At 32.6% G+C, this 26076-nt stretch overlaps 1 protein-coding gene across 4 annotated transcripts in view; it reads right to left on the bottom strand.

Annotated features, from left to right (window-relative positions):
• The window catches only part of rdgC (retinal degeneration C), a 445875-nt gene that overhangs the window by 103170 nt on the left and 316629 nt on the right, over positions 1 to 26076 (bottom strand). For all 4 annotated transcript variants that reach the window (XM_072536987.1, XM_072536994.1, XM_072536978.1 and 1 more), the window contains 2 exons: positions 13643 to 13809; positions 1180 to 1216 (listed from right to left, as the gene is read on the bottom strand). In XM_072536987.1, the coding sequence (XP_072393088.1) occupies positions 1180 to 1216; positions 13643 to 13809 (204 nt within the window). The remainder of the gene's footprint in view (positions 1 to 1179; positions 1217 to 13642; positions 13810 to 26076) is intronic.

The raw sequence follows: 26076 nt of genomic DNA, 5'->3' as shown, positions 1-26076 counted from the left end.
GTTGAGATTTTTCTGTCGGTATTAAATATACCCGTTGTTGTACCCTTTACGTATAGTAGGATGTCTTCTGTTGGGTCTTTTATTCTTCTGTGAGCATTCTGGGTTTTTTTGATGGTGTATGTTGAGTAGCCGTTTTTAAATGCTAATTTCATACTATGAATTTCTTCATTTTTATGTTCTTCATTTCAGTCTTTCGGATCTTGTAATCACGGTTTTAATAACTGAATGTAATTGTGCAGGGTGGTGATGTGACTCAGAGTTTAAGTATCTGTCGGTATCTGTTGATTTTCGGCATACTTTATATCCTTTGTGTCCATCCTGGTAGTTGTTAGTTTTCTTCTAGTTCCATAGTAAACTGAATTCTATGGTATAGTACTGATATGTTCTAAAAATACCTTTAGTTTTTCTTCTCCATATGTCCAGATGACAAAAGTGTCATCCACGTACGTAAGGAAAGTTTGGGCTTGAAGATGAACATTGCTGCCCATCTTCAACTCCGGCTTTAGGCTGAGGGGAACGTTTTTGTCCAGCCTCCGCTTGGGCCTAGATTGGAGGTGAATATTGCTATCCGTTCTCAATTGCGGCTTCAGGCTGAGGTAAACGTTTTGGTCCAGCTTCGGGATTTGGTTTTTTTGTTGTATACTCTTGTTGTTCCCACGAGTAGCTAGGAAAAGGTTGGTGAACCCTTCACAAAGCCCCGCATTACTAGGGGAAGGCTTTATACAATGGAGTTTGCCTGGTTCTCTATGGAGATTCTGGTCTCACGATCACATATAACCCTGTGGCCATACAGCTATCGGTACGTTTACCTCACACCTTAGCTTGGGTAGGCTGCTTCTTGGTCGCTGAAGTAGTTTATCTATCCACAGATCGAAATAATAATGAGAAAATAAAATAATAACATATAGAAGTAAATAAATAACAGAGACCTAAATAAAATTTTTGGCAAATGTAAATTCTCATGTTTATTTCAAGTTTATTTAAACCTCATAAAATAAAAATTTATCATATACATCCCCTTAAAATCCACTGATTCAAACTAGATACATATTATGTACAAATACGAGTTTTACAATAACCCACATTCTTTTACTACCTCGTCAAACCATGAACATCGCTATCAAAACAAACGACACAAATACACACGCACTTTTTAAAACATATAAAAACAGCACTTACTTTATATTTGGATTGCACCTCTCTGATGAATCCGTACCTAAAACAAACAAATCGTGACTTGTATTTCATCAGAGCATTCGAATGAAAGATTTTATGTCAACAAATAAAACGGTGGTTTGTGGAAAGCTGTTGTGGGAGTTTAATCTTTGGACGGTCGTTAAAGATTTATTTAGATATTTGCTAGGGAAACATAAGTTTTAAAAATGGTTACTTTTTGGTATAAAATAAAAACTGAATATTATTATTTTGGTAACGTTATAACAATATTAAATTTTCGCATGAATCAATTAGTTAAAATACTTTTAATTTCATAAAAATGGACATTAAATTATACGGTAGAGGTAATGAATTTTCTAAAGAGCTTGTAAATAGTTGCGTAGATCTAACTGGCAACGATGCACTGGAAGGTTAAAGTAAAAACTGAAAAAGTTCTACACATTTGTGGTTTCGTATGATAGACCAGGCGAAGTGGGTTAAAAATAACATAAAAATTTAATTGCAAAATAAAATTTAAACAATGGGATATTAACATGAATAAGATTTAATTTGTGATCATACATCAAATATTAAATTATAAATTTGATATACCTGCCTATACTCCAGTCGTCAGAGATGAAAATGCCACTGAACCTCTAAAAATTATACGAATAGGCTAAATTTTGCCGATAATATTAATTTTGGGATCCCAAAAAAGATGCAAAAAAGTTTACCACTTTTACCCATAAGCTTCCCTATGAACCCCCACAGGGGGGCAAAAACGCAAAAAAAAAAACGATTTACAAGGAATCTGTACACCGTAGAAAAAAATGTTTCAAATAAAAAATGTAGCTGAGATAAGTAAAAAAAATGTTTATAAGCATTTTTTGTGTAGAATGAACCGTTCTCTTAGAAACAACACTTTAAGTTACCGTCGATTTAGCATGTCAGTTACGCGCGCGAAATCAATGTTCAATAAAAATTCTATCAGCTCGACGGTAAAAATTCGATATCTTTTGATTCAAGTGACCTACAGACAACAATCAAGATGCATTTTAAAGGCAAAGAGGGCAGCTTTCGTATGCAATTTTTATATTTTGCTGCAAATAAACTCAGATTTTATAAAGATGTTAAATAAAAAAACGTGGCGCGATTTTTGCCATTTTTTATGATTCTTATGAGATCAATAAAATATATCCCTTTCATTGACTGGCCACTATGAAGTTTCGATTTCTAGTGTGTAACCTTTATAACCTATAGCATGAAATTTACAGTTTTGAGTTTTGGCAATAAATGTAAGGCATTTGAAATATGCTTAAAAAACGATAGATTTAAACTTTCACACAACAAACGATCTAAATTTTTTTTTAATTGCAATAGTAGGCTTTTCAAAAGAACAAAACTTCTGCAATAAACTATACCCAAAACCGTCTACTTAAATGCATTTACCGTGACGTGTAGTCGTTTGTAATGTAATATATTAAATTTTGCGTTTTTTATTCATATTTCAAATGCCTCATATTTGTTATCACAACTTAAAATTGAAATTTCATATCATGGGTTTTAAAGATTGATCTATAAAAGTGGAAATTTTACTACAATTGTTCAATGAAAGTGATCAATTTTATTGATCAAAAATCGAGATACGTTAATTTATTTAACACCTTTATAAAAATTGACTTTATTTTCGGCAAAATACAAAAACTGCATAGGAAAGCTGCACTCTTTGCCTTTAAAATGCATCTTAATGATTGTCTATAAGACATTTGAATCAAAAGATATCAAATTTTTACCGTCGAGCTGATACAAATTATATTGAACATTGATTTCGCGCGCGTAATTGACATGCAAAATCGAAGGTCTTTCAAGCGTTGTTTCTAAGAGAACGGTTCATTCTACACAAAAAATGCTTATAAACATGTTTATTTAAAATCATCTCAGCTACATTTTTTATTTGAAACAATTTTTTCAGATTCGAAACAGATTCTTCGTAAATCGATTTTTTTTGCGTTTTTACCCCCCGCGAGGTGGGTTTTAGGGAAGCCCGACGGTAAAAGTGGTAAACCTTTTTGCATCTTTTTTGGGGTCCCAAAATTAATATTCTTTGCAAAATTCAGCCTGTTCGTGTGATGTTTAGAGATCAACTCTCTAACGATTGGACTTCTAATAAATAGTATAGATAGGTAAACTCCTGGTTAATGGTAAATCTTAAGGTTTACTAATTTGTTAAATATATTATGTTAATATAAACGGTAATGAAGCAATTTTCTTGTGGTATCTTAAAGAAATTTATTATTTTTATTGAGAATAAATCACAATTTTACTATAAAATTATGATATCAATGTTTTATATTTTGAGAACCATTTCCGAAGTGGATATCGAAACGTTAAATACATTTAATTTTAAATTAAAATTGTGGCTCATTTCCAACAAAAATAAAAGTTAATATATCATGTTCCGCTAGAATTTTATCAATTAAATATGTTTTACAAAGTGGCTTATGTATTTTTATAATTGTAAATAATTCGGCCTTAGTAGTTTTTGCCGGATGAAAAAAAATTCTTTCAGCAAGTCACTTCAACAGTGCATCTTTCTTCCAGGAAAAATTTGGAATGGGTTCTAAGAGTACAGTATGATAAGAGACATTAGCCATTACCAATATGCTTTTTTTTTGGAGAATTAGGATTAAATTTTTCTTTTAAACATTTTATGCTATTCATTTCATCGTATGGTAATCCACGATGGAGTACGTAATAGTCTCCACTTTTTGTCCATGATTTAAAAATAGTAAGTGCCCCAGGCACGAATTATGCTTCACCCCGAGCATGAACAATAATAATCCTACCGCCTTCATCTGACAGTTTTGGACCTACCAATTTTCAGGTTAAACATATGACATATGTTTGACATTGTTAAATACATCCGAAATTGACAATTATTAATAATTAACTTTTTAATTATATTTTTTCAGTTTATGTATAAAATAAATGTAGTATTAAAAACTGGGTTTCTCAGAATTCATCATAATATATCTTTTCAACCATAAACGGAAAAGAAAGGGAAAAATCTAGTACTGGCAAATCAAGTTTTTCACGTGAAAGAGCATATATTTAAAAACAGTAATAGTAAAAGTTATGATATAAAAGCTAAAGTCATCAGGCACTCTCCAGTTAGCTTGAAGCCTTATAAAATATTATTTAAGGTAAATTATTTAAATTTTGCCTATTTCAATTGCATAAAAATGAAGTTATGTAATATTTACTTTTTCATATTAATAGCACGGATCCATCTTTTTCTTTTCTCTAATTTATATGTAATCTTTGGGAACCTATAAAAACTACACTTACTATTTTTGCTATTATTAGCACAATTAAATACGCAATATGTATTTGCACACATTTTTGATAAAATTTATGCGTAAAAAGGTGGGTCCAATTGTGTCACATTTCGCCGCTACGTACGCTGGCATCGTTTCAAAGTACCTCTACCATGGTCACGCACGGAGCGAATAAAAGTGAAGCTATAATTTTTTTGATTAGGTTTTATATACCATTTAAAAACAACATTTTTATTATTAAGTTAACAAAATAGCATAAATCAAATTTTAATTTATTAAAAATGTAATAAAATAAATACACACCTTACATTCCAATAAATTATTTCAGTGCACAAAATGTTTTCAAAAATTATTGTCTATATAAAAGTCACTAAACTAATAATTAAAACTAAAAACTATAACGATTAATTAAAAAAGAAACACACTTTACTGAACTATTAAAATATTTGGAGTAGAAATAACCTGAACGAAGAACCGCCAAAGAATGAAATTTAACGGCTGAAACTTTTAGGATGATTAGTACAACTGATTTCAGACGTAAACTTGTGTTTTGCGTCGATATAACTCATAGCCCTTTAGAAAATCCATTACCTTTAACTAACGTATTTCATTGCATATAAGCTAGGAGTGGGAAAACTCTTTTCTTTTTATAAATATAGGAAGTTTTTAATACTGTTTTATTGGTTTCCGCTTCGATCTTCTTTAGGTGGCATTTTTGTTCCGAAAGTTATGCTAAATAGATGGCCATTGGTTTAGCATCTCTATTATGAGTTGAATTAATCGAAATTTATCGCCTCTCGTAATGTACCATAGGTAAAACAGCTTCCTTTTATATAATTCCACAAGTTTATTTTTATTTATATATTACATAATGTTTATTTCTGTTTATAATTCTACAAGTTCATATTTTTTTGTTGGTGATAATAATTCGGCATTGGCGATCCTCTGCACCCATGATTCGTATTGTTTTGTAATGCAGAGCTCAAACGCTTCAGTGTTCATATCATTTTTGTACAGTGTCCATAATTTTACCTAATATAATGAAAGAGCATATATCATCTCATAAGCCGTATTTGCAGCTTCAAGCTCATTTCTAATTTAAATAAATCATTTTATTATATATATATATATATATATATATATATATATATATATTATTGTGATATTTAAAGTCTTGGTGCGCCAAGCAATAATTAGCTAATTAATTTTTTTGATTAATTAAAATTATTTAAATGATATGATTATGACTCTATCACAATTTTTAATTCTTTTATCTCAGGGTTAAATTCGTGCTTCAATATCTATGCTATTACATGTGAAAGGTAAGGTCCAAAGAATACCGGAATAATAAAAAACACATATGATCTAACACTATATATTGAAATAAAAATAATGAAATAATTCACACTCAAAAGTTTTCAATAAACAAATCTCATATAATGATTCTCAAAATTTTGTTCTACGTACGTGAACAATCAAAATTAATGGTACAAACACTATTACTTGAAATCTCAAAATCCCAAACTATTCTAACTCTCCTAATCAAAATATTTATATCCTTTCTAAATTAAGTGTAAAAATTGTGTTATCAATAAAAGAAAAAACTGCAGAAAACAAAAATATCTCTCTCTGATGATGAGTGGTCCAAATCCTTGTTCCTTGTAGACTATATTATCTCCTCTCAACCGCTCCCTATGTAATCAGCAATCTTACAACAGATTGTTGCAAGTATATCGTCCTTAATGATCTCCTTCAAAAGCACAAATCATTTAAATTATGATAGCCTTTCTCCTCTCGATAAACTGAATCTCTCGTTGGCCCGAGTGAAAAATGACTCTTGGAATATCTTCTCTTTACGATAAACTGAATCTCTCGTTGGCCTGAACAGTGACTCTTGGAATATAAGTAGAAAAATATGACTTACAATATTTTGCTGCTTCAGCTTCTGTCAGATACACTAACTCCACAAAAACTCACTAACATTCAACACTACTGCTTGCTACTTCTCGGAAACCGCCAGAGAACAATCACTGTTCGTCTTACAGCTTTGGAAAACCAACTGATTATCTTTTCTCTCTCCTAAATCTAGCTAAACTTTCATTCCTACATACCTATCCCACCTTTTTCAATCTCCGCCAATCAAAACTCGTCACAATTCCCCCATTTTTTCATTTCGATAACAAACAAATTTTTACCTATAATTATAAAATTTCCTAAAACTTATTTACAAATAATATTTTTCTATAATTCTTAAAAACTAACAAAAACCTCTTTCTAAAATCTCTTCTATTGTCTCTAATCACTGCATTAATGTATTTGGAAAACCCGGTTCAATTGTCTTTGGATTTCACTTAAAATTATGCGGGTCACTCAAGTATAACAAAGAAATAATTTATGCATAGCTTACATTTTGTTTAGTACAGGTAATCCAAGAATTTAAAAACTTTCCTTCTTCGAAATGTTTGTTGGTTATTATCCTACTTATCTGAATTATTTTAATGTTTTTGAACTTTGAAATATTTTAATCAACCCAATATTTTTCTCGATTTTACATATCATAACAATATATATATATATATATATATATATATATATATATATATATATATATATATATATACACACATTTATATATTGTTTCATGTCTAGGCATCTCTGGGCGAATAACGTTTCACTTCGCTTCTATCGATGCACTTTTAAGAATGTTTTACCGAAGAGAAGTCGAGGTTTTATATTTAGGCTTATTTGATTGACTCCATTTTATCTTGGATCATTTGTATTTTTATATATTTGCATTCTTGAGTGGTATCCGTAAGGTTTCAAAATAATATTACAATAAAAAAAGAATTTGAAGGACATATTATATGTTTGAACTATTTCTTAGAAAATTGAAGTTTTAATGGCTATCGTAATAGATAATAGGTCAAATACTATTTTAACAGAGTGTTTTCAATGTGTTAGCTGATGGGATGTAAATACCTTAAAAACTTTGAGGCCTTAGTATAAATAACTAAATTACTATAAATAAGACGTTACTATTGTTTAGAAAAGTATTTAGAGCTTACTTAAATATTTTGTTTTTTGTAATTACCAACACTTACTTCAAACTTCCATACAAAACATTATACACGTGGAAATCATCTCAAGATACTTCTGGCCACATAGTCAGAAATCAAAGAGATTACATTATGATTAATAAAAGATTCCGTAACAGCATTACATCAGTCAAGACATACTCAGGAACCGATATCAAGTCATACCATAACCCACTAAATTGCAAAATGAGGGTCAGACTAAAGAAGATTCGACGGAGTGTCAACCCAAAATACGACATCAGGCTAGTTAAAGATCAACGCACAGAACAGAGTGTAAAACAGTATATACATAGAAATTTGAATAGCGTTGCTCAAACGGATTTAATGGACCAGGAGCTTGAAAAATTGCATAGTGTTTCACAAGACATACAAGAAAAATTCCTCCAAACCACCAAAAATTAATAAAAAACCGTGGATGACAAATGAGATTCTAGATATGATGGGAGAGGCGAAAGGTCAAGGATCAGGACAAGATATTATATAAAAGAACAGACAAAGAGATCAAAAAAGCAATCAGAATGGCTAAGGACACACAGCTGAGAGAACAATGCGCGGAAATACAGCTATTACAACAAAAACACGATTCATTCAATATGCACAAAAAAGACAGGGTAAACAGCTACACATATCTTGGTACTAACATAAACAGTTAATGGAACCAATCTACTGAAATCAAACAACGCATAGGAAAAGCAAGATCAGCGTTCACAAAGATGATGTCTCTTTTGACTCATCAATACAGACGAATTTCATGGGTGAATCCTGAGACTAATATTAAGATCCTACGTAGAATGGACAAGGAATGCGAGATCACTAACACAATCAAAGAGCGCAAATTAGAATATCTTAGCCAAGTTATGAGAAATAAACACAAATATGGCTTATTGCAACTTATTCTTCAGGGCAAGGTATTTGGAAAGAGAGGACCAGGGAGAAGAAAAAATATCTTGGCTTTAAAACTTAAGGAAATGATTCAATATGTCTACAACCGGACTAATTCGAATAGCTGCAAGTAAACTTAGGATAGCTATGCTGATCGCCAATACCCGAAACGGTTAAGCACCGTAAGAAGAAGAAGACTACTTCTCTAGTGCAATAGAGTGCTCCGCTCTGTCTGTGTATATCTACGTTTACAAGATTTTATCATATATGCAAGAATATACTTTTTTAATAAAAGCTTCTTTGCAGAGCCCTTACTAAAATTTTAAACTAGTCCCTACCGAAAAATAATGCAAAGTTTAAAAACTATTTTGTTTAGTTTAGAACTCCACTTTGTGTGTTTGTTGTAAACTCCAATTTTATTTCCTACATCGCACACCATACGTTTTGTTTTGTGTTCACTTTTCAGTTAGAAACTTTAACTTCGCGATTTCGCTCAATCGGTAACTTCGCACCGCTCTCAACACTAAGTACATGAAGTTGATGTAATAGAGGCAATTAAAATACCGTATATACCGCTAGAATGCTGGCGATAGTTTCGAAATACCTTGTCATAGTTTCAAACTGAAGTTGAAGGAGTTACGAGTTAATTAAAAGGACCAAAAGAACTAATATGTAGAGGGATGTAACAGTGAATTGTATTGTATTCGCTAAGATATTACACGACGGAGTGCATATAAATAATATTAGATATGCTGACGACGTGGTAGTTTATTTTTTAGTAGTAGACAGTTTAGTTTTAGAGAGTTTACAAACAATATTGTCAAGCATATCATGTATCAGCAATGAGTATAGATTATATCCCAATATAAAAAAAACAAAGTACACGGTACTCAGTAAGTATGAAATACTAAATATATACCTTTTGGCTAACCAACAGTCAAGATCGGAATTCATACAGATGAATTCTATCTTCAGAAGTCAGAATTTACTACTCAGAACTTTATCATACCTTCAGTGGGAACTGTCTGAACCTTTAAAACAATTAACGGGCTGCGCCAGGGAGACGCTTTCTCCTGTATACTGTTTAATCTGGCTTTGAAAAAAGTAATACGTATGTCATAATTTACAACTGTTCTTCAGCCTTAATTTATCCATTGTTGGACATAGGCCTCCTCAAATTACTTCCACGCTTTTCTATCTTTTGCAATTCTCATCCACTGCTTTCCAGCTACAGCTGTTATATCGTCTATCCATCTCTTTTTGGGTCTTCCTACGCTTCTTTTTGTTTCTCGAGGTCTCCAGAATGTCACTTTATGAGACCATCTGTTGGTGTGTTGTTTTGCTACATGTGCTACCCATTGCCATCTCAATGTCGCTATTTTTTCCATGATGTCGATTACTTTAGTTCTTCGATGTATTTCGGTTAGGAATTTGGTCTCTGAGGCTTATATTTAACATGGCCCTCTCCATGACCCGTTGAGTTACTCTTAATTGATCTGCCATTTTTCTTGTTATTGCCATAGTTTCCAATGCATAAGTTGCAACTGGTAGTATACAAGTGTCATAGGTTTTTCGTTTTAAGTGTATTGGGATTTTTCCGTCTTTTAAAATAAAGCTCAACTTACCAAAAGCAGCTCATGACAATTGTGTCCTTCTTTTAATTTCTAGGGTTTGATTTTCCTTTTCGTTTTTAATTGCATGTCCTAGATATATATATATATATATATATATATATATATATATATATATATTTATATATATATATATATTTATATATATATATATATATATATATATATATATATAAATTGTTCTACCTTTTTTATATTAATGTTATCTATAGTGATGTTTTCTAGGCTGTTGCTTAATATCTTTGTTTTGTCGAGATTCATTTTTAATCCTATTTGATTCGATTTGTGATTTAAATTTTGTAGAATTGATTTTAGTTCATGGATATCTGTGCTTCTTAGTACTATGTCGTCTGCGAAACGCAAATATTTAAGATATACTTCATCTATTTTTAATCTCTTTTCGGCCCAATTTAGTTTTTTGAAGACATTTTCTAATGCCAAAGTAAATAACTTAGGTGAGATGGTGTCGCCTTATCTCACACCTTTGCCAAGGTCTATTTTCATAGTTTCCAGATCATCATCTATTTTTACGTGAAAAGTAGCATCATCGTATATATTCTTAAGGAGGGTAGCATATCTTGGAATCTACTCTGGAAATCTGAACTCTATTGTTTTTTCAATAACTGTCCGGATTGTTTGCAAGTGATCGATAGTGCTAAAACCCTTACGAAAGCCTGCTTGCTCCACTAGTTGGTATGCATCTAGCTTAGCTATTAGTTAGCTGCAACGCGAGCTAAAGACCTAGAAAAAACACACTATGTTATGATCACAGGAGATTTTAATGCAAAAATAGGGCGGCGAATACCAGGCGACTCAGACTACACAGGACATTTCGATCTAGGCAACAGAAACACAAGAGGAGAGACATTAGCAAATTACGTAACCACCGAAAAAATGTTTTGCCTCAATACGTTCTATAAAAAACAAATACAAAGAAAGTGGACATGGCGTAGTCAGACATGGCCAGGTTAAGAATGAAATAGATTTTATCTTTTCCAGTGATAGATCAATATGTAAAAACATCTAGCTGCTGAACAAATTTAACACCGGCAGTGACCATAGACTAGTTCGGGCCGATATACGTATTAACGTAAAGAGAGAAAGACGAAAACTATTAGCAACAAACCCTTTACCGACGGCAGATATTCTAACCAGTAATAAAGAGAAATACCAAGAGGAATTAGCACGGAAACTAGTAGCAAATACCTTTGAGCACAAGAATATAGATGAACTAGCTGAGAAAATAACTAAAGACATACAAACAGTCACTAAGAAACTTTGTTGCAGAATAAGAAAACAAAAAGAAGCTAAATTCAAACCCGAGACTCTAGGACAGATAGAGAAAAGAAGAAAAACGAACAGAGATAACCCGGACTATAAAGCGCCCAACAAAAGCGTTAAGAAAAATATTCGAAAAGACCTCAGAGCTTATAGAACAAACCAGATTTTTGAAACCATAGAGAACAATAAAAATATGAAAGTACTAAAAACATGTAAATCCACTGGCAGAAATAAAATCATAAAGATAAAATACGACTAGTACTCGCATAAGGAAGAGATCGTTAGAGAAATCCGAAAATTTTATGAGAAGCTGTATACTTCTACTATTCCGAACCCCGGTATACCAACAAAACATATCTTAAATGTGGGCTCAGAGGATCTCCCTCAAATAATAACATCAGAAATTAGTGCCGCCCTAAAACAAATGAAAAATGGGAAAACACCAGGAGAAGATAAAATTACTTCAGAGATGTTAAAAATGGGCACTGTTTTAGAAGAGGCAATGAGAGCATTACTGCATAAATGCCTATTGAAAGGACAAATACCAAAAGCATGGAAAATGCGAAAGTCATTCTACTCCATAAAAAAGGGGACGCCGCAAATATAGAAAACTATCGACCAATAAGCTTATTGTCGCACCTTTACAAACTACTAACCCGAATAACAACAAATAAATTGACAGCTAAGCTAGATGCAATATATAATAAATCAGTGCAAATCCGTGCCTATGCTGATGATAACAATATTGTTGAGAGAATGGAAAACGCTGTACGAGAGGCGTATGTGACATTAAATGAATCAGCTATAAAAATTAGTTTTTGACATATAGTTTTTTGCAACTTATTTCTTAGGACAAGGTATATGGAAAAAACGGAATGAAAATATATGAGATGAGAATATATGAGAAAACCGAATGAAAGAAGAGCTTTTCTTTCATCCAGCAGAAAGATTCTTGTAAGCGGCGTCCCTATTTCAAAGAACTTAAGAACCTTCTTGTGTTTTCTGCCCAGGAGATCTATGTAAGTACCCTTTTTTAATTCATTTTTGTAGTTACCCCAGTTCCAGTCCCCTTGTCATCCACTTATCTACGACCAGCTCTCCAAACAAACCCTGACTAGCCATTCGCAAACGTTTCGGTTTGTTTTGCTTACCCTATCTGTAGCCCCGTAATTTCTGTCCCCAATTTTCAGCCCCCTATAATGATCCCAATGTGGTAGGCAAAATTATCGTTACAAAAGGAGTGAAATCTTGAATAAGGAAAATTGTCCATGATTTTATTTTTGGAAAACATACCACCAACCATCGTCGACAGTATATTAAACATGGGTTTGGAATATGGTAAAAGAGGTCGAGATTCGATAATGATGGAAAGAAAAGATATCATATCCTGGAGACACAAGTAACTCAGACAAATAAAAACATTGAGGAAGAAGGATAATGTAAACCTTGTTTATACCGATAAGTCTTTGATTAACGTCGGTGCTTCAGTTAAAAAGGAATTGGGGTACACAACGATCAAGAATCCATGAGATGCCTTCATGAAAAGGCTCTCTACTGGACTGAAAGCTTAAACCCAAAGAGATTCTGGGTTTGTTATTCTTCATGCTGGAAGCGAAACTGGTTTTGTGGTATGGGTCGAATTAACTTTCTTAGCCAAGAAGGGAACCGCTAATTACTACGACGAAATTAACGGGGATCTATATGGAGAATGGTGTCAGAAGACGTTAATTCCAAACTTGCCAAAAGAAAACGTTGTCGTTTAGATAACCCGTCATACAACTCCCGCAAATTTGATTTCCCGAAAATTGTGGAACAAAAGGCAAATCAAGGATTGGCCAATCGAAAAGAACATTTTCTTCAAGAAAGATTACCCAAAAAATGAATTACTGGATACTGCGCCTGCATTTAGAGACGAGTTCGACAAGTACAAAATTAAAACAACTGTGGAAAAATATGACGTTTTTTTTTGTACATATTTATATAAGTATTAACGAGGTATTAAATATTGTATGTATACAGGCATTTTTTATAAAATTAATTTGTTTTTTACTGTTTAATCTCTTAATTAACTCAGTTAAATTAATATGTAAAGATGTATGGTGTATGGTGTATTATCACTAGAGATGATTATTATGAAGTTCTTTAGTCAAAATATATGCATATTAATGAATTAATGTATGAGTAATCTATAAATACACTTTGACGATATATTTTTTTATCTTCTTTAGTACCAATCCATGCATTATTTGTTTTTACTCACCTCTGGTTCATTATTATGTCTTCGTGGTTACCCCTGTTGAGATATACGGCCCCAGGGATTGCCAGCAAACATAGAAGAAGAATAAGAAAAACTTCTAAGCCTCGTTTTCCTCGATCTACAAAATCGCCATTAAAAATGTATGGATTGTCGGCGGAAGGAAGACCATTCTGTAACAGAATTAGAGGATATTTAGCTGGTAAAAATTTCTACGTAATGTTTTTTTTTTATTAATAACGTTGACTGAAAAAAATTGATCGCAAAAAAATTATTGCATGCAATATTGTATTAAATATATTCAATAAGCAAAAGATGACTATTTCTCTATATTACTGAAACGACAATTCCTTTAGACTCTAGTCGTCCCTGTGCACTATCCCTGTGTGTGTAGTTAGCTTCGTTAAGTTTTTCGGAAAAATTGAAACAAGTTTAAAAGTCTTATCTTTCCTATTATTTTATAGAAGTTACTATTAATTATTTCTAATTTATAGAAGTGTCTGTATTCAGTCATCATCATTTCAAACGGTGACTTTGTTAGATTTGTTAGTGACGAATTAAATTGAATATGCTGTAACGTTATAAACGTCACATCTTTATTAATTTATATTTAAATAATTACTTTAATTTAATTTGTTTATTAATTCATTAATTCCTATACATTTAGTTTCTTTTTTACTATTTTTTCTTCAAAAAGTAGTTGGCGCTCTCTGTCTTTCTTTTCTTTCTCTTTGTCTCCGGTAGAATAAATATTTGCCTTCTCTCTCTCTGTCCGGTAGACTATAAGTATTCTGTTCTATGTTGACAGAAAAGCTAATTCCATCATGTAGAAACATCCTATGATATCTGTGCTAACTTCATGCATTCCCTTCCTACTTCTGTCAATCATCTTTAATGGTGGGATTATTTTTTGTTTATAATTGAATTTTATAAAAGAAGGTAGGAATTATAATAAGATTTATTTTATGGTTTGCAACATTCTCTAGGGGTGAGTACTTTCATTGTAATCTTTATTCTATAATTCTGACAGCATTTTCAACATTTGTAACCTCACTTCTTTCGAAACCACTTTTTTCTTGTGCAGTGGGGATATTAACAAAAAATTTAACTAAGTAATAATAATTATATTTCATTTTATCCTTGCCATCCGCTATTTGTTTAATTGTAATTTTGTAAAATGGCAAAGAAATTAAACCCTTTATGATGTGTCTCTAATACGAGCTATTTCTTTTATTTTAGTTTATTGGCTGAATTAATTAACCATATTCGCAGTTTATTGGCCGTATTCCAGACTTTATTTACCACATAAGATGAAAATTTATTGACCATTGGAGGACCTAACCACTTAATTGGGAGTCACTCAAATGGTATAACTGCAGCTCACAGGAGGACCTAACCGTCTAATTGGGAGGACACACAAGCAGCCCATTGATGCCATCGTTGCCTTAAGTATCACCCTCACTATATTTATAGTTACGCATTGGCAGTGTTAATTGTTTCCTGTTTTTAATAAATATGATTAGTTAAAATTGGTTTTAATTTTGTTTTATCAGCTGAGGGTTCAGGTTTGATTCCTAGTTTAAGACAAGACGAACTCACAGTTGAGATATTGAGCTAGGCGAAGCATAGACGATAAGCTTGCATGGTTGATTGAGCTATTATTTTTATAACAGTACTTCAATTCTCTTTGGTAGTCTTATAGTTACAATGCTAAAACTTATTCAACATACCATGGATTCGGTACTGGTGGATTACTATCCACCAGTATAGGCACCGCTATTATCTAATCAAACTAATAATATAATAAAAGTTTTGGATACTATTTACTCAGATTTTTCAAAACTTACATTACATTAAAATGATCCAATTAATTATTACATTTACATGCATTTCACAAAACATAGATTTGTATATCTTTAAATCGTTTAGTGTTACATTTTAAGTAAATTAAAAGGAAAAAAATTCAACTTCTTGAACTCTTTAAATGATTCTTAGATTAGATTAGATTTAGAGAGGTGGCTTTATGGCCTATTCCACTGCGACCTTTTCAGATCTATTGTGGTCCTCTAGTCCTAGATAACATTCTCTAGCCAGACCCTTTTTATAAAGTCTAGTAGCTTCAAGACTGTACCTTCCATGTAGCTATTTGCCGGTGAATTTTCTTTGCCTAATGTAAAGAACCGCACATTTGCCAGACTGTCACACTGACATAAAAAATGTGCTCTGCTGTTTCTTCTTCGAGGTGACAGAATCTGCACAGGTCATCATCTGATAATTCCATCAGCTTCAAGTGCCTATTTAGCTTACAGTGCCCTGTTAGAAGACCTACTATGGCTTTGACTCTTTTCCTGTCTTTGCTTATTATGTCTGCCGTAAATTTTGGCAAATGTTCTGTAATGAATTGTTTTGCCTGTCTTTGTCCTGGTGAATTCCTCCACCATTCCTGAGATTTGTTAGCTAAACACTTCCTTGAAGCCATTCTTGTTACTGACTTTGCAACTCCACAGAAGGGTTCCGGTCCAACGAATGGTATTGATGAGCCTTGTTTGGCCATTTCATCTGCTTTTTCATTGCCCTTATGACCCTCGTGCCCCGGTACCCAGGCTACCGTAACCTTGCTACGGTCTCCTAGTTTATTTAGGACACACACACAATCCCATACTAGGTTAACATTTACTTCTACAGAATTGAGTGCCTTAAGCGCTGCCTAACTATCTGTGAAGATGGTAACTGAACAGAACGTTCTTTCCTGCCTTTCTATTTTTTCCACGCAGTGATGGATTGCCGTTATTTCCGCCTGGAAAACTGTCACATCCTTAGATAGACTTACAGGGAAATGTATCCCTTGATTTGTCCCTACTGTGCCGGCTCCCACACCCTCTGATGTTTTTGAGCCATCCGTGTACCAGGTAGCAGCAGCTTGTATGGGTACACCTTTATTCCAGACTTCCCTGCCTCGTATCTTAATTGTGAACTTATTGTTAAAGCTATATCTCGTAGTTGTTGATCGATAGGTTTCCCCATCACAATATCTGATTTTAGCTCCTCGATTAGCTTTCTGTTGTCAGTACCATGCATCTGGCTTATATTTTGCTGACCATGGATTAATCTGTGTGCACCACTGATCTGAAGCATTATGCTAACTAAATGATTTTTTAGCTGAGCCATTTTTTTAAATGACTTAATAAATATTTAAACTTTCATGCCTCAAAACTACACGTTATGACTAATTTTATATAAATAAAGTAAGCGCCTCTGTACACTCTAGACGATAGTACATACATATACGTATAAGTAAGAGAAAAGTGAATGGAGATATAGTTAGACAAAAATAGATATATGAATTTTCGAGTTTAAATATTTGTATTTCTTAACGCTCCAAAATAGTTAAAATCTTAAATTATTTGTACGCTTCGAAAAATCGTTTAAAAAACATGCACGGTCTGTTAATAATAGCTTTTTTTGTTCAATTGATCAAAAGCTTATTTTATATGGAACTTTTATGGCTACTAAATGTGTAAATATAAATATTGTTCTTAAGCTATTTTCTTGTGGCATCTTAAAGTAATTACTATTTTAATGGGAATAAACCACAATTAAAGTTTATTGACGTTTCAATTTCCACTTCGGAAATCGTTTTCAAAATACAAACATTAATAAATTTTGTTTTTTTTTTGTTACTTGGTGAAAAATTCTTTTAATAATTTAATTTTATCTGACTCATTTATATTGAGAACTCAGACATATATTGTACATTTTAAAATAATGTTGCCAATATTGCTGAGCTTTTACATACCTGAATTCATTTATGTAGTTAAAGTTGTACACAATATCGCTAACAAAGACTTTATTTTAACATGGAAAAATCATCTAAGTAACCCCTTGTACGACTTGTTTACCCCTTTCATTTAGCATTTCAATTTCGCGTCGACAATTTATCATTTTACATCAATAAAGTCGACTTTTAAACGAAAGAAATTATTTTCCATTCCTTCCCACCCCCGGTCCTTTCCGCCGAGACCCGAAATTTTCTCGATTTTACTAAAAACAAATCCACCATAAATCACTTTTCTTGATGCTTCGTCATTCATTAACTTTAGTGTCGTTCTTATTAATGAAATAACCGCTTTAAGAAGTTTTATGGACCGTTTAAAAGATATTGCGAATCAAGAAAAGGGTAACTCGACTTCGAAATAGCTTTATAAAAGAGATGTCGTTTAATTTTGACATTTTCTGAGTTTGACGAAATATTAGGGTTTAAGAAGTACAGAGTGGTAACTAGGTACTTTTGGTACATTTTTTTTTCGAAAATTGTAATAAAATTAGAAATAGTTTTTGGAAGATGAAATATTGCTTTAGTCTATTAATTTATCTACCTATATATCTAATCTTTCTCTACAAACGGTATCGTTTTTAATATTGTACTCCATTCCTTTCGGTCGACCATTTTTGAGTTCTGGGCTTCCATAATAAGTGAATAATTTTTAATTCGAGTCTTCAAAAGTCTCCCTGATGAGTGGCAAACCACAAAATGCACATAAATTAATATATATTAGCTATGTCATGGATGATGCTATTAATGATTGTATCAACCACTGCACTTTTTTCATTCCTTTTATTAAAAGGTATGTAAATGATTTAGTTTTGGCACTTCCTAGAGACAAAATTTATGAAACTGTTAACATTTGCAACAATCATATTCAACATATACAATTGACAGTTGAAGAAGAGGTGGAAGATTCTATACCATTCCTTGGCAGAATAATTTTAAGAACTACTAATGTGTTAAAAACCAGATGGTTCAGAAAACTCATGTATAGCAATAGATTTATAAGCTATTACTCACATCATCCAAACAGGATGAAAATGAGCCTTATAACAGGATTAAAAGAACGTGATTTAAGACTTTCTTAATCAGATCTTCAATTGTTTTAAACTGTTTTAATTAAGAACTCTTATCCTCCAAATACGCTACATGGCTGCTTTTTTCTAATAGTGTTAATATAAATAACTTAAGACGAAGACATGTGCAAGAGATTGGAAGCGTTTGAGATGTGGCTGTATCGGAGAATACTCACGATGAAATAATCGAATTACAAATGAAAATGAAGAGGTCCTCAGAAGAATGAAGAAAAATCGAGAGATACTCAATACCATTAGTCTTCCAAAACTACAATACTTCACACATTATGCAAAGTAAATCCAGATATCCTCTCCTACAAGCCATCCCGCAGAGACAAATATTTGGAGAGCAAGGCCCAGGAAAAAGAAGAACATCCTGGTTAAAAAACCTCAGAAACTGGTTCAACACAACAACTGTGCACCTTTTCTGCATTTCTGAAGACAAGATTAAGATTGCTACGATTATTGAAAATATTTGTCAGTAGGAAGAACCTCACTCCAACGCCAAAAACTGTGAGACGCTTTTCCCATAAGAATTACCATGGGCGCTACCACCAAATATTAAGGTACAAAATAACAAATTGGTCGGAAAGTCTTACAGCTCGAAAACGGCTGGACGGATCATGACGTATAAGATATCGATGGAAAAGGGAGGAGATAACGTTTATTAAATTATCGATAAAACAAACATGGTAGCGTCTACAAATGGCCGTTATGCTGTATCTCAGTTGTTAGTGGTCCGATTTTAATGTGTGGGGTATTATGTAATAGCATATAGCAAAAACAATGAAATGATATACAAAAAACAAACATTTCGTCATGTCTAATGTGGTATACGTGACCACATATGCCGTTGTGGCAACGTCCACTGGTATATATGGGTCGATCGTGATACAGAGTATAATCAAAAGTATGTATGAAGGCTTAAGTCAACCGTTAGTCATGGGGACTTTGGCAGTATTTGTTGATTTACATGTGACGGCATGTGACAGCATATAGCAAAAACAATGATATAGAAACCATGATCGACGGTCAGATATGGGTCTACTGGGCTACAGACCAGAGTAACGCAGAATCGATAAATGATTTGTTAATTTTAAAAAAGCGTATGTTTTACTGTTATACATAGATACGTTCACATATACAAAGTATGAATAGAAATAGTTACGTCCATCGTTAAATCTGAGGTTTCAACATTGATTAATGATTTGCTGAAAAGGTACTGCGTTCACTGAGAGATATGAGCTACTCTATAATGCTGGGACAAAACTGACAGTTTAGCTTACATAATGTTGATACAATGCGGCTAGATTGTTTGGTATACAGGGTGGCGAATCATCAACCGGGCCATAGGAAACTCGATGGGAAATTCTAAATTGTTGAATTCCTGCTTCCCTAATGATTTTACACCAAAAGTCAAGAAAAACTATTTGTAGAGGATTGAAATATGTATCGAAAACAAATGTTAAAATTCTACGAATTAAACGTATTCCAAAATTTTACAAGAATATAATATATTTTTCAGGCCACCCCTTAAAGTCAGGCCACACGCGGGGCAAGAATGTGTATGACATGTTGCGTTTGGTCATATTGATGTTTCTGATATTTGAATTACCAAAATTTTTATTTTGTAATGTATTGGTTAAAAAACAATAAAGTTTATTAAAAAATGTACTCAGTTGAGGATAAAGTAGCAGTAATAAAAATGTTTTATTTAAGCAATTTATTTAGCGTAAGATATCCCAATAGAAGAAGAAGAATCCTGAAGATATCATGGACCGAGCATGTAACAAACAACGAAGTCATGAGAAGAATCAACAAAAGAATGGAAGTATTGGAAACCATCAAGACACGAAAGCTGCAATACCTGGGGCATGTTATGCGTAATGAGAGATACAACCTACTTCAATTGATTATACAAGGGAAAATCCAGGGCAAGAGAAGTGTAGGAAGAAGAAGAATCTCATGGTTGCGTAACTTGAGGGAATGGTACGGATGCACATCAATTGAACTATTCAGAGCAGCAGCATCTAAGATCACAATAGCCATGATGATTGCCAACCTCCGTCGCGGAGATGGCACGTGAAGAAGAAGATCCCAATAGAACAATTCCAAGTCATTCGACAATTCAAAGGATTTTACAAAATTTTGAAAATATTGGGACCGTGATTTCTAATTGTACCTGTACAAACAATATTGCTGAGGTACCAAGACATTTAAAAAACCAAATTGAAATAAATGTATTAACAGCAGTTGTAGAAAATCCTAGAATAAGTTCTCGTACCATTGCAGATTAATATTCATAATTCCACGGCCTTAAAAATTTTGAAAACGAATAAATTCCGTTCACATAAATTTCAATGTCATCAAAAACTAAGAGAAGGAGATGCTGAGCGACGAGCGGAATTTTTTTAACAAATTTTAGAGAGGGCTAATGCAGACAGACAATTTTCAAAAAACATTTTGCTTAGTGATGAATGTACATTTACATTAAATAATAAACCAAATGTTCAAAATTATAGGATTTGGTCGACAAGAAAGTCTGAGTATATTATTGAAAGCCATACCCAATATCGTCGAAAAATAAATGTCTGGTTAAGAATAATTAGACACAATATGATTGGACCATTTTTCTATGAGGAAAATTTAAATTTAAAAAAGTTTTTAGGCTTGCTACAAGAAAAGGTTTTACCCAGACTTGCAGAAATAGCTCCAGATGAAGAAGAAATTTGGTTTCAAATGGATTGATGCCCTGCGCACAATAACTGGGAGGTTAAGGAATTCCTTAAAAACAGCTTTAATAATTGTTTGATTGGACCTGACTGTAATATTAAGTGGCCTCCGAGATCGGGAGATCCAGCTCGAAACGATTATTTTATCTGGGGCACCTAAAATGAAAAATCTATTCTGATAATACCGCCACGCGTTCTGGCTAATATTAGACGAGAATTTTACAATCGAGTATCATCAGGCCCAAAAATGACATACGCGGCAGAAACCAGAACTGACACAAAGAGGAAAAAAATGATGTTAGAAACAGCAGAGATGAAAACAATTAGAAAAATTGATGGTAAGACACTATGGGAGAGAGCTAGAAGTACAGATATACGACATAGATCCAAGATGGAGAATATCAAGAACTGGATAAGAAATAGAAGAGTAGAATGGAACGATCATATAAGCCGAATGGCAACAAATAGAGTACTAAAGACGGCAAGAGACGGTTCCCCAATAGAAAGATCAGTAGGAAGACCACGAAAACGATGGAACGACAACTTACTGAAGGCATATTGAAAAACAGACAGAGTCATGTCTACATAAAAAGAAGAAGAAGAAAAAGAAAAGAGTATTAATCTGCCAAGAACTTATACCCCTATCTCTGAGTAGTGATCAGAGTCGTCCAGTTCCTTCGGTCGATTGTTAATCGATCGCTTTCATCATCTTTCCGTACCGTAACTCACCTTGGCCGAATATTAATCGGCCACCCCCCGATCCATGGATATTGACTAAAGATATTCTTCAGCCTACCCAACAGAATACCACTAGCATATATTTCTCTTCACAGACAACAGAATCGAGGACCGAAATCCGTTGCTTTACCAAAGATTATTAAGTTTTTTTTTGTATTATATAGAAGTCAATTTTTGTTTAATTTTTGTTACTATATTTGAATATGTTTTTATTTAAATTAAATTTACGTTTTACTGACTTCGTGTCTAAGAGAGCTAGTTCAATGAGAATCAAATCCCACAATCTCAGATCCTACTAAAAACTTACGTGTTAGTCACTGAAAATATTTAATATTATCTGAAAGCTTTCGCAAAATGTAATAAAAAGTATAATCCATTTTAAAACTTTTACATAGTCTCGGCATTTTTTATGAAATGTTTATGAACAAGATCACCGAAGCTGAGAAATTTTAAATATGGTTTCTTCGCTTTCGCGTCCCAAAAATTGTTTTATAAACAATCGAATTATGGATGTTGCGGGTTGGTTGAAACATTCTTAAATGGTGTTGGAAATTTAATATTAAATTTATATTTTATCTAGAAAGAGAAGAAAGTAATCCAAATAGTATAAAAGACAGCACAAAACGTATATCGTTGGTATATATTGGAAGTAATGGATATATATGTATATTAAATTCAAATGGTTTTTTTTTGAAAACGAGAAAGTCAATGTATTAGATATAGAAGTGAACAAAATAGAAGTGACAAGAAAAAGGATATACGTAAATGTATGGATTTTAAGCCTACAACATAATAGTTTAGGGGCAAAGGGGGTTTTCGTGGCCGATTGAAATCCATGAGATCTTACAACTGATTTAAATGTATTTTGACCCGCTGTATCTTAACTTTTAACATGATAATTCTAATTTTTGGATAGGAATTTGATAATAATAAGGGAAAAAGGAGGAATATCACTTTTGTTTAATTTTTCAGGATAGCATTTTCAAATTTATAAGACTAATATTAATGATATATTTTGTTATATATGGTAATTTCTTTAAAAAATCATACGTTTGGTACGTTTACACTGTGCTGTAAAAATTTTCATGTAATTTGGATAGCGGTAGAACACCACATTGTTAGAAATACCTAAGAAATATACTTTCGCTGGTTAACAAGGTGAAATGTCTCTTGTTTTAATGCCTAGTGAATTTAGTTTAAGAAAAGCAACAAAAATAAAAGGACAATACAATTTTTCTTAGTCCGTATAATATTAATATAATAATTGTATGTATAATCCAACTTGTACTCATTCAACATGTGGTACTGCTTTGAAATACTCTTCCGCATTCTTTGTGCAAAATCTGGTCAGGTGCACAACGTCATCAAACTTTGCCTTCGAAATAGGAATTAAACCTACAAACAGAATAATTTGTTTCCAATACTACTACATTATTTTATTACTATTTTATACCTTCATAAAGATAGTCTGGTAGTTCAAACACATTGTTTTGCAAGTTAGAGTGCTTTGATATTAGACGATAGTTTGTTACTGCAAACTCAAAAAGCCATTTCGTTAATAAATAAAACGAGGGTACGGTTTTACAACCTTGGCTTCTTGGAGAAATCCAGTTTTAAAGGGGCACTTCTTGGTGTAAGTTTTGTTCAGGTGGTTTGATTATTTCCTAAATAGTAGCTGATCCAACTCTAATACATTGAAAGGAGAAGGTTTCATTCTGGCTTGACGAAAAATCTCCATCCAATAATTTGGCTGCTCTACTTTAGTTTTTTGGTTAATTAGGTTAATGGCCTCTTATAGGAAAAATTATATTTTTATTTCATCAAATTTTTTTTCCTTGTGCACTAGGTTGTGGAGAAATCGTATAATTCTTGTTTTGTCCTCCGCATGAATGACAGAACATGGAAATACGTCGGACATTTATATCAAGATGATTGTAAACGAAATCGGGCAACATTGAGCACACATCATCACTACCTTTTTTTCCTACTGTTTCAGGATCAGTATAAAGTGTACTGGCTTCGGTTGATAAAGTGTGAACATTAAAACTATACAAAGAAAGTTGGCGCCTGTAGTAGATATCGTTTGTAGAAATGTTAGGTGTTGGTAGGTATTTTTTTAAATCAAAACAAATTGTTTCTTCATTGCTGCTTTTCCTGCTTCTTTTTGTAGCTTCTCGTTATATCTTATAAAATGTGTCTGCTTTCAATTTATGGAGTGTATTTTATTTTCATTTTATAAACGCCTTATTTCATTCTCTAGCCTAAGAGCATCATCATTATCTCCTGAAATAATGTTACCCTTTTCAACTTCTGGTTCTTTATTTTCACTTGGAACTCATCACATGTATCATTCGTAGGATACCCAAATGACAAATTAAATTCGGTTGAGAAAATTGTTCTGTAAGTTTCGCTAGACACTTTTAATTTGGATATTTTTCAATATACATTTTGTGCGTAATAGTTAGCTCCTCTTTTGGGGTATCCTCCTCTGGTAAGTATGTTTTGGAAGATTCTGTCAAGTTTTAATAACCTTTTCTGCCTTTAAACGAACTAATGTGGTTCGTTACTGCTTCTCTTTGTTCTTTGGAGAGTTTCCTAGGTCTTGAAAAATGATTTCCTCTTTGATCTCTTTTTCCATCTCCATCTTTTTCTTGGTTATACCATGGGTGGCCATAAAAGCTTTAAACCTGAACTTATTTTATTATATTCTCATCATTTATAAACCGTACTCGATAACTATATACGGTGTCTTTAAATTTAGCGTTCTCTTCCATTTGACGTGAACTTCGGTTTTGAATTTATTGTGTGGTAATTAGACCACGTAAATATGAGTTTTGTTCAATAACAGAACACATTAAATTAAATTGCTTTAAAATACTATTCCTGCAGTATTTAGAAACATTTTGAAAGCATCTTTAACAGTGACAGTCAGGCCCTGGATCATGGCTTTGTAATCTAAGTTTTTTACTTACCTCAGTCATGCGGCCAAATGATTTTCTTTTCTTACTTAACTTTACATTTGCTGAACTACTTACATCCATATCACCTATTTCTTTATCAGTTGGCATGGTAAAATGATTTTGTATTGGTAACTTGAAGAAACTAACCTCAAATATTACACCCCAAAGCAACACACGAAAACAATGAGTAACAATAAAAGCATCTTAACTTGTTTCTGCGTGACTCACAACTGACATTCCCTTCTTAACCGATAACATCCTGTCATTCCCCTTCCTTCTCCTGTATAGGTATTTTATTATTCGTGTTATCTCATGACACAATCCAATTTTAACCAGTGTTATTTACGTACAGTGAAGTACATAATATAACCTATCTAATGAAACAAAAAAAGAAAATTTCTGACATTCCTCCTTTTTCCCCTGTACCCTTCAATTTCATTGTTTAAATGTTTATGACTTATAAACTAAAAAAGATATACCATTTTTTCAAATGACTTCTTACTTAAAAAAAAAGAAACTAAACAAAATTTTAAAAACTAAAATCGATCCATTAAAAGCCGAGATATTGCAAATTTATTATTAAAAAATATCAAATTAGCGACTATATCAGATATTTTTACGAATTATTTTGCTTTTACTATACACACGGATTTAAAGTTGAAATATATTTTTAGCTACATATCACAAAAGAAAAAATAAGTTCATTTCCAATAAAACTGTAATATCCAGCTTAATCCTAAAATGCGAATATCGTCCGCTTACTACCAATATCCAATTGTCATTTTAATGAACATGCAATCCGCCAAATTCTAAATTAAGATACAACCACCGACCAAAATGTTGCAGTTTCGCAACGATACATAAACATTTATTAAATATTAACAGACTTTTTCTTAGTTCTTATTCTCCCCGTAGTATATTTAAACGAGATTTGCGTGTACAAGGGCACAGTGCACAAGCGAATTCCATATGTCATATGAAACAGATAGATGTGTGTGAGTTTGGGTTAAGAGTATCTGAGACACTTCGTATCGGCCCTGTGACCGGGAAAGTCGTCAAATGCAGTAAGGTTGCATTATCAATTTTGTGTGGTTTCTGTGCGTCGGTG

This window comes from Diabrotica undecimpunctata, chromosome 1, assembly GCF_040954645.1.
Source record: "Diabrotica undecimpunctata isolate CICGRU chromosome 1, icDiaUnde3, whole genome shotgun sequence".
Lineage (NCBI taxonomy): Eukaryota > Metazoa > Arthropoda > Insecta > Coleoptera > Chrysomelidae > Diabrotica > Diabrotica undecimpunctata.
The sequence above is the reverse complement of the archived record's forward strand: the minus strand, read 5'-3'. Positions and strand labels throughout refer to the sequence as shown.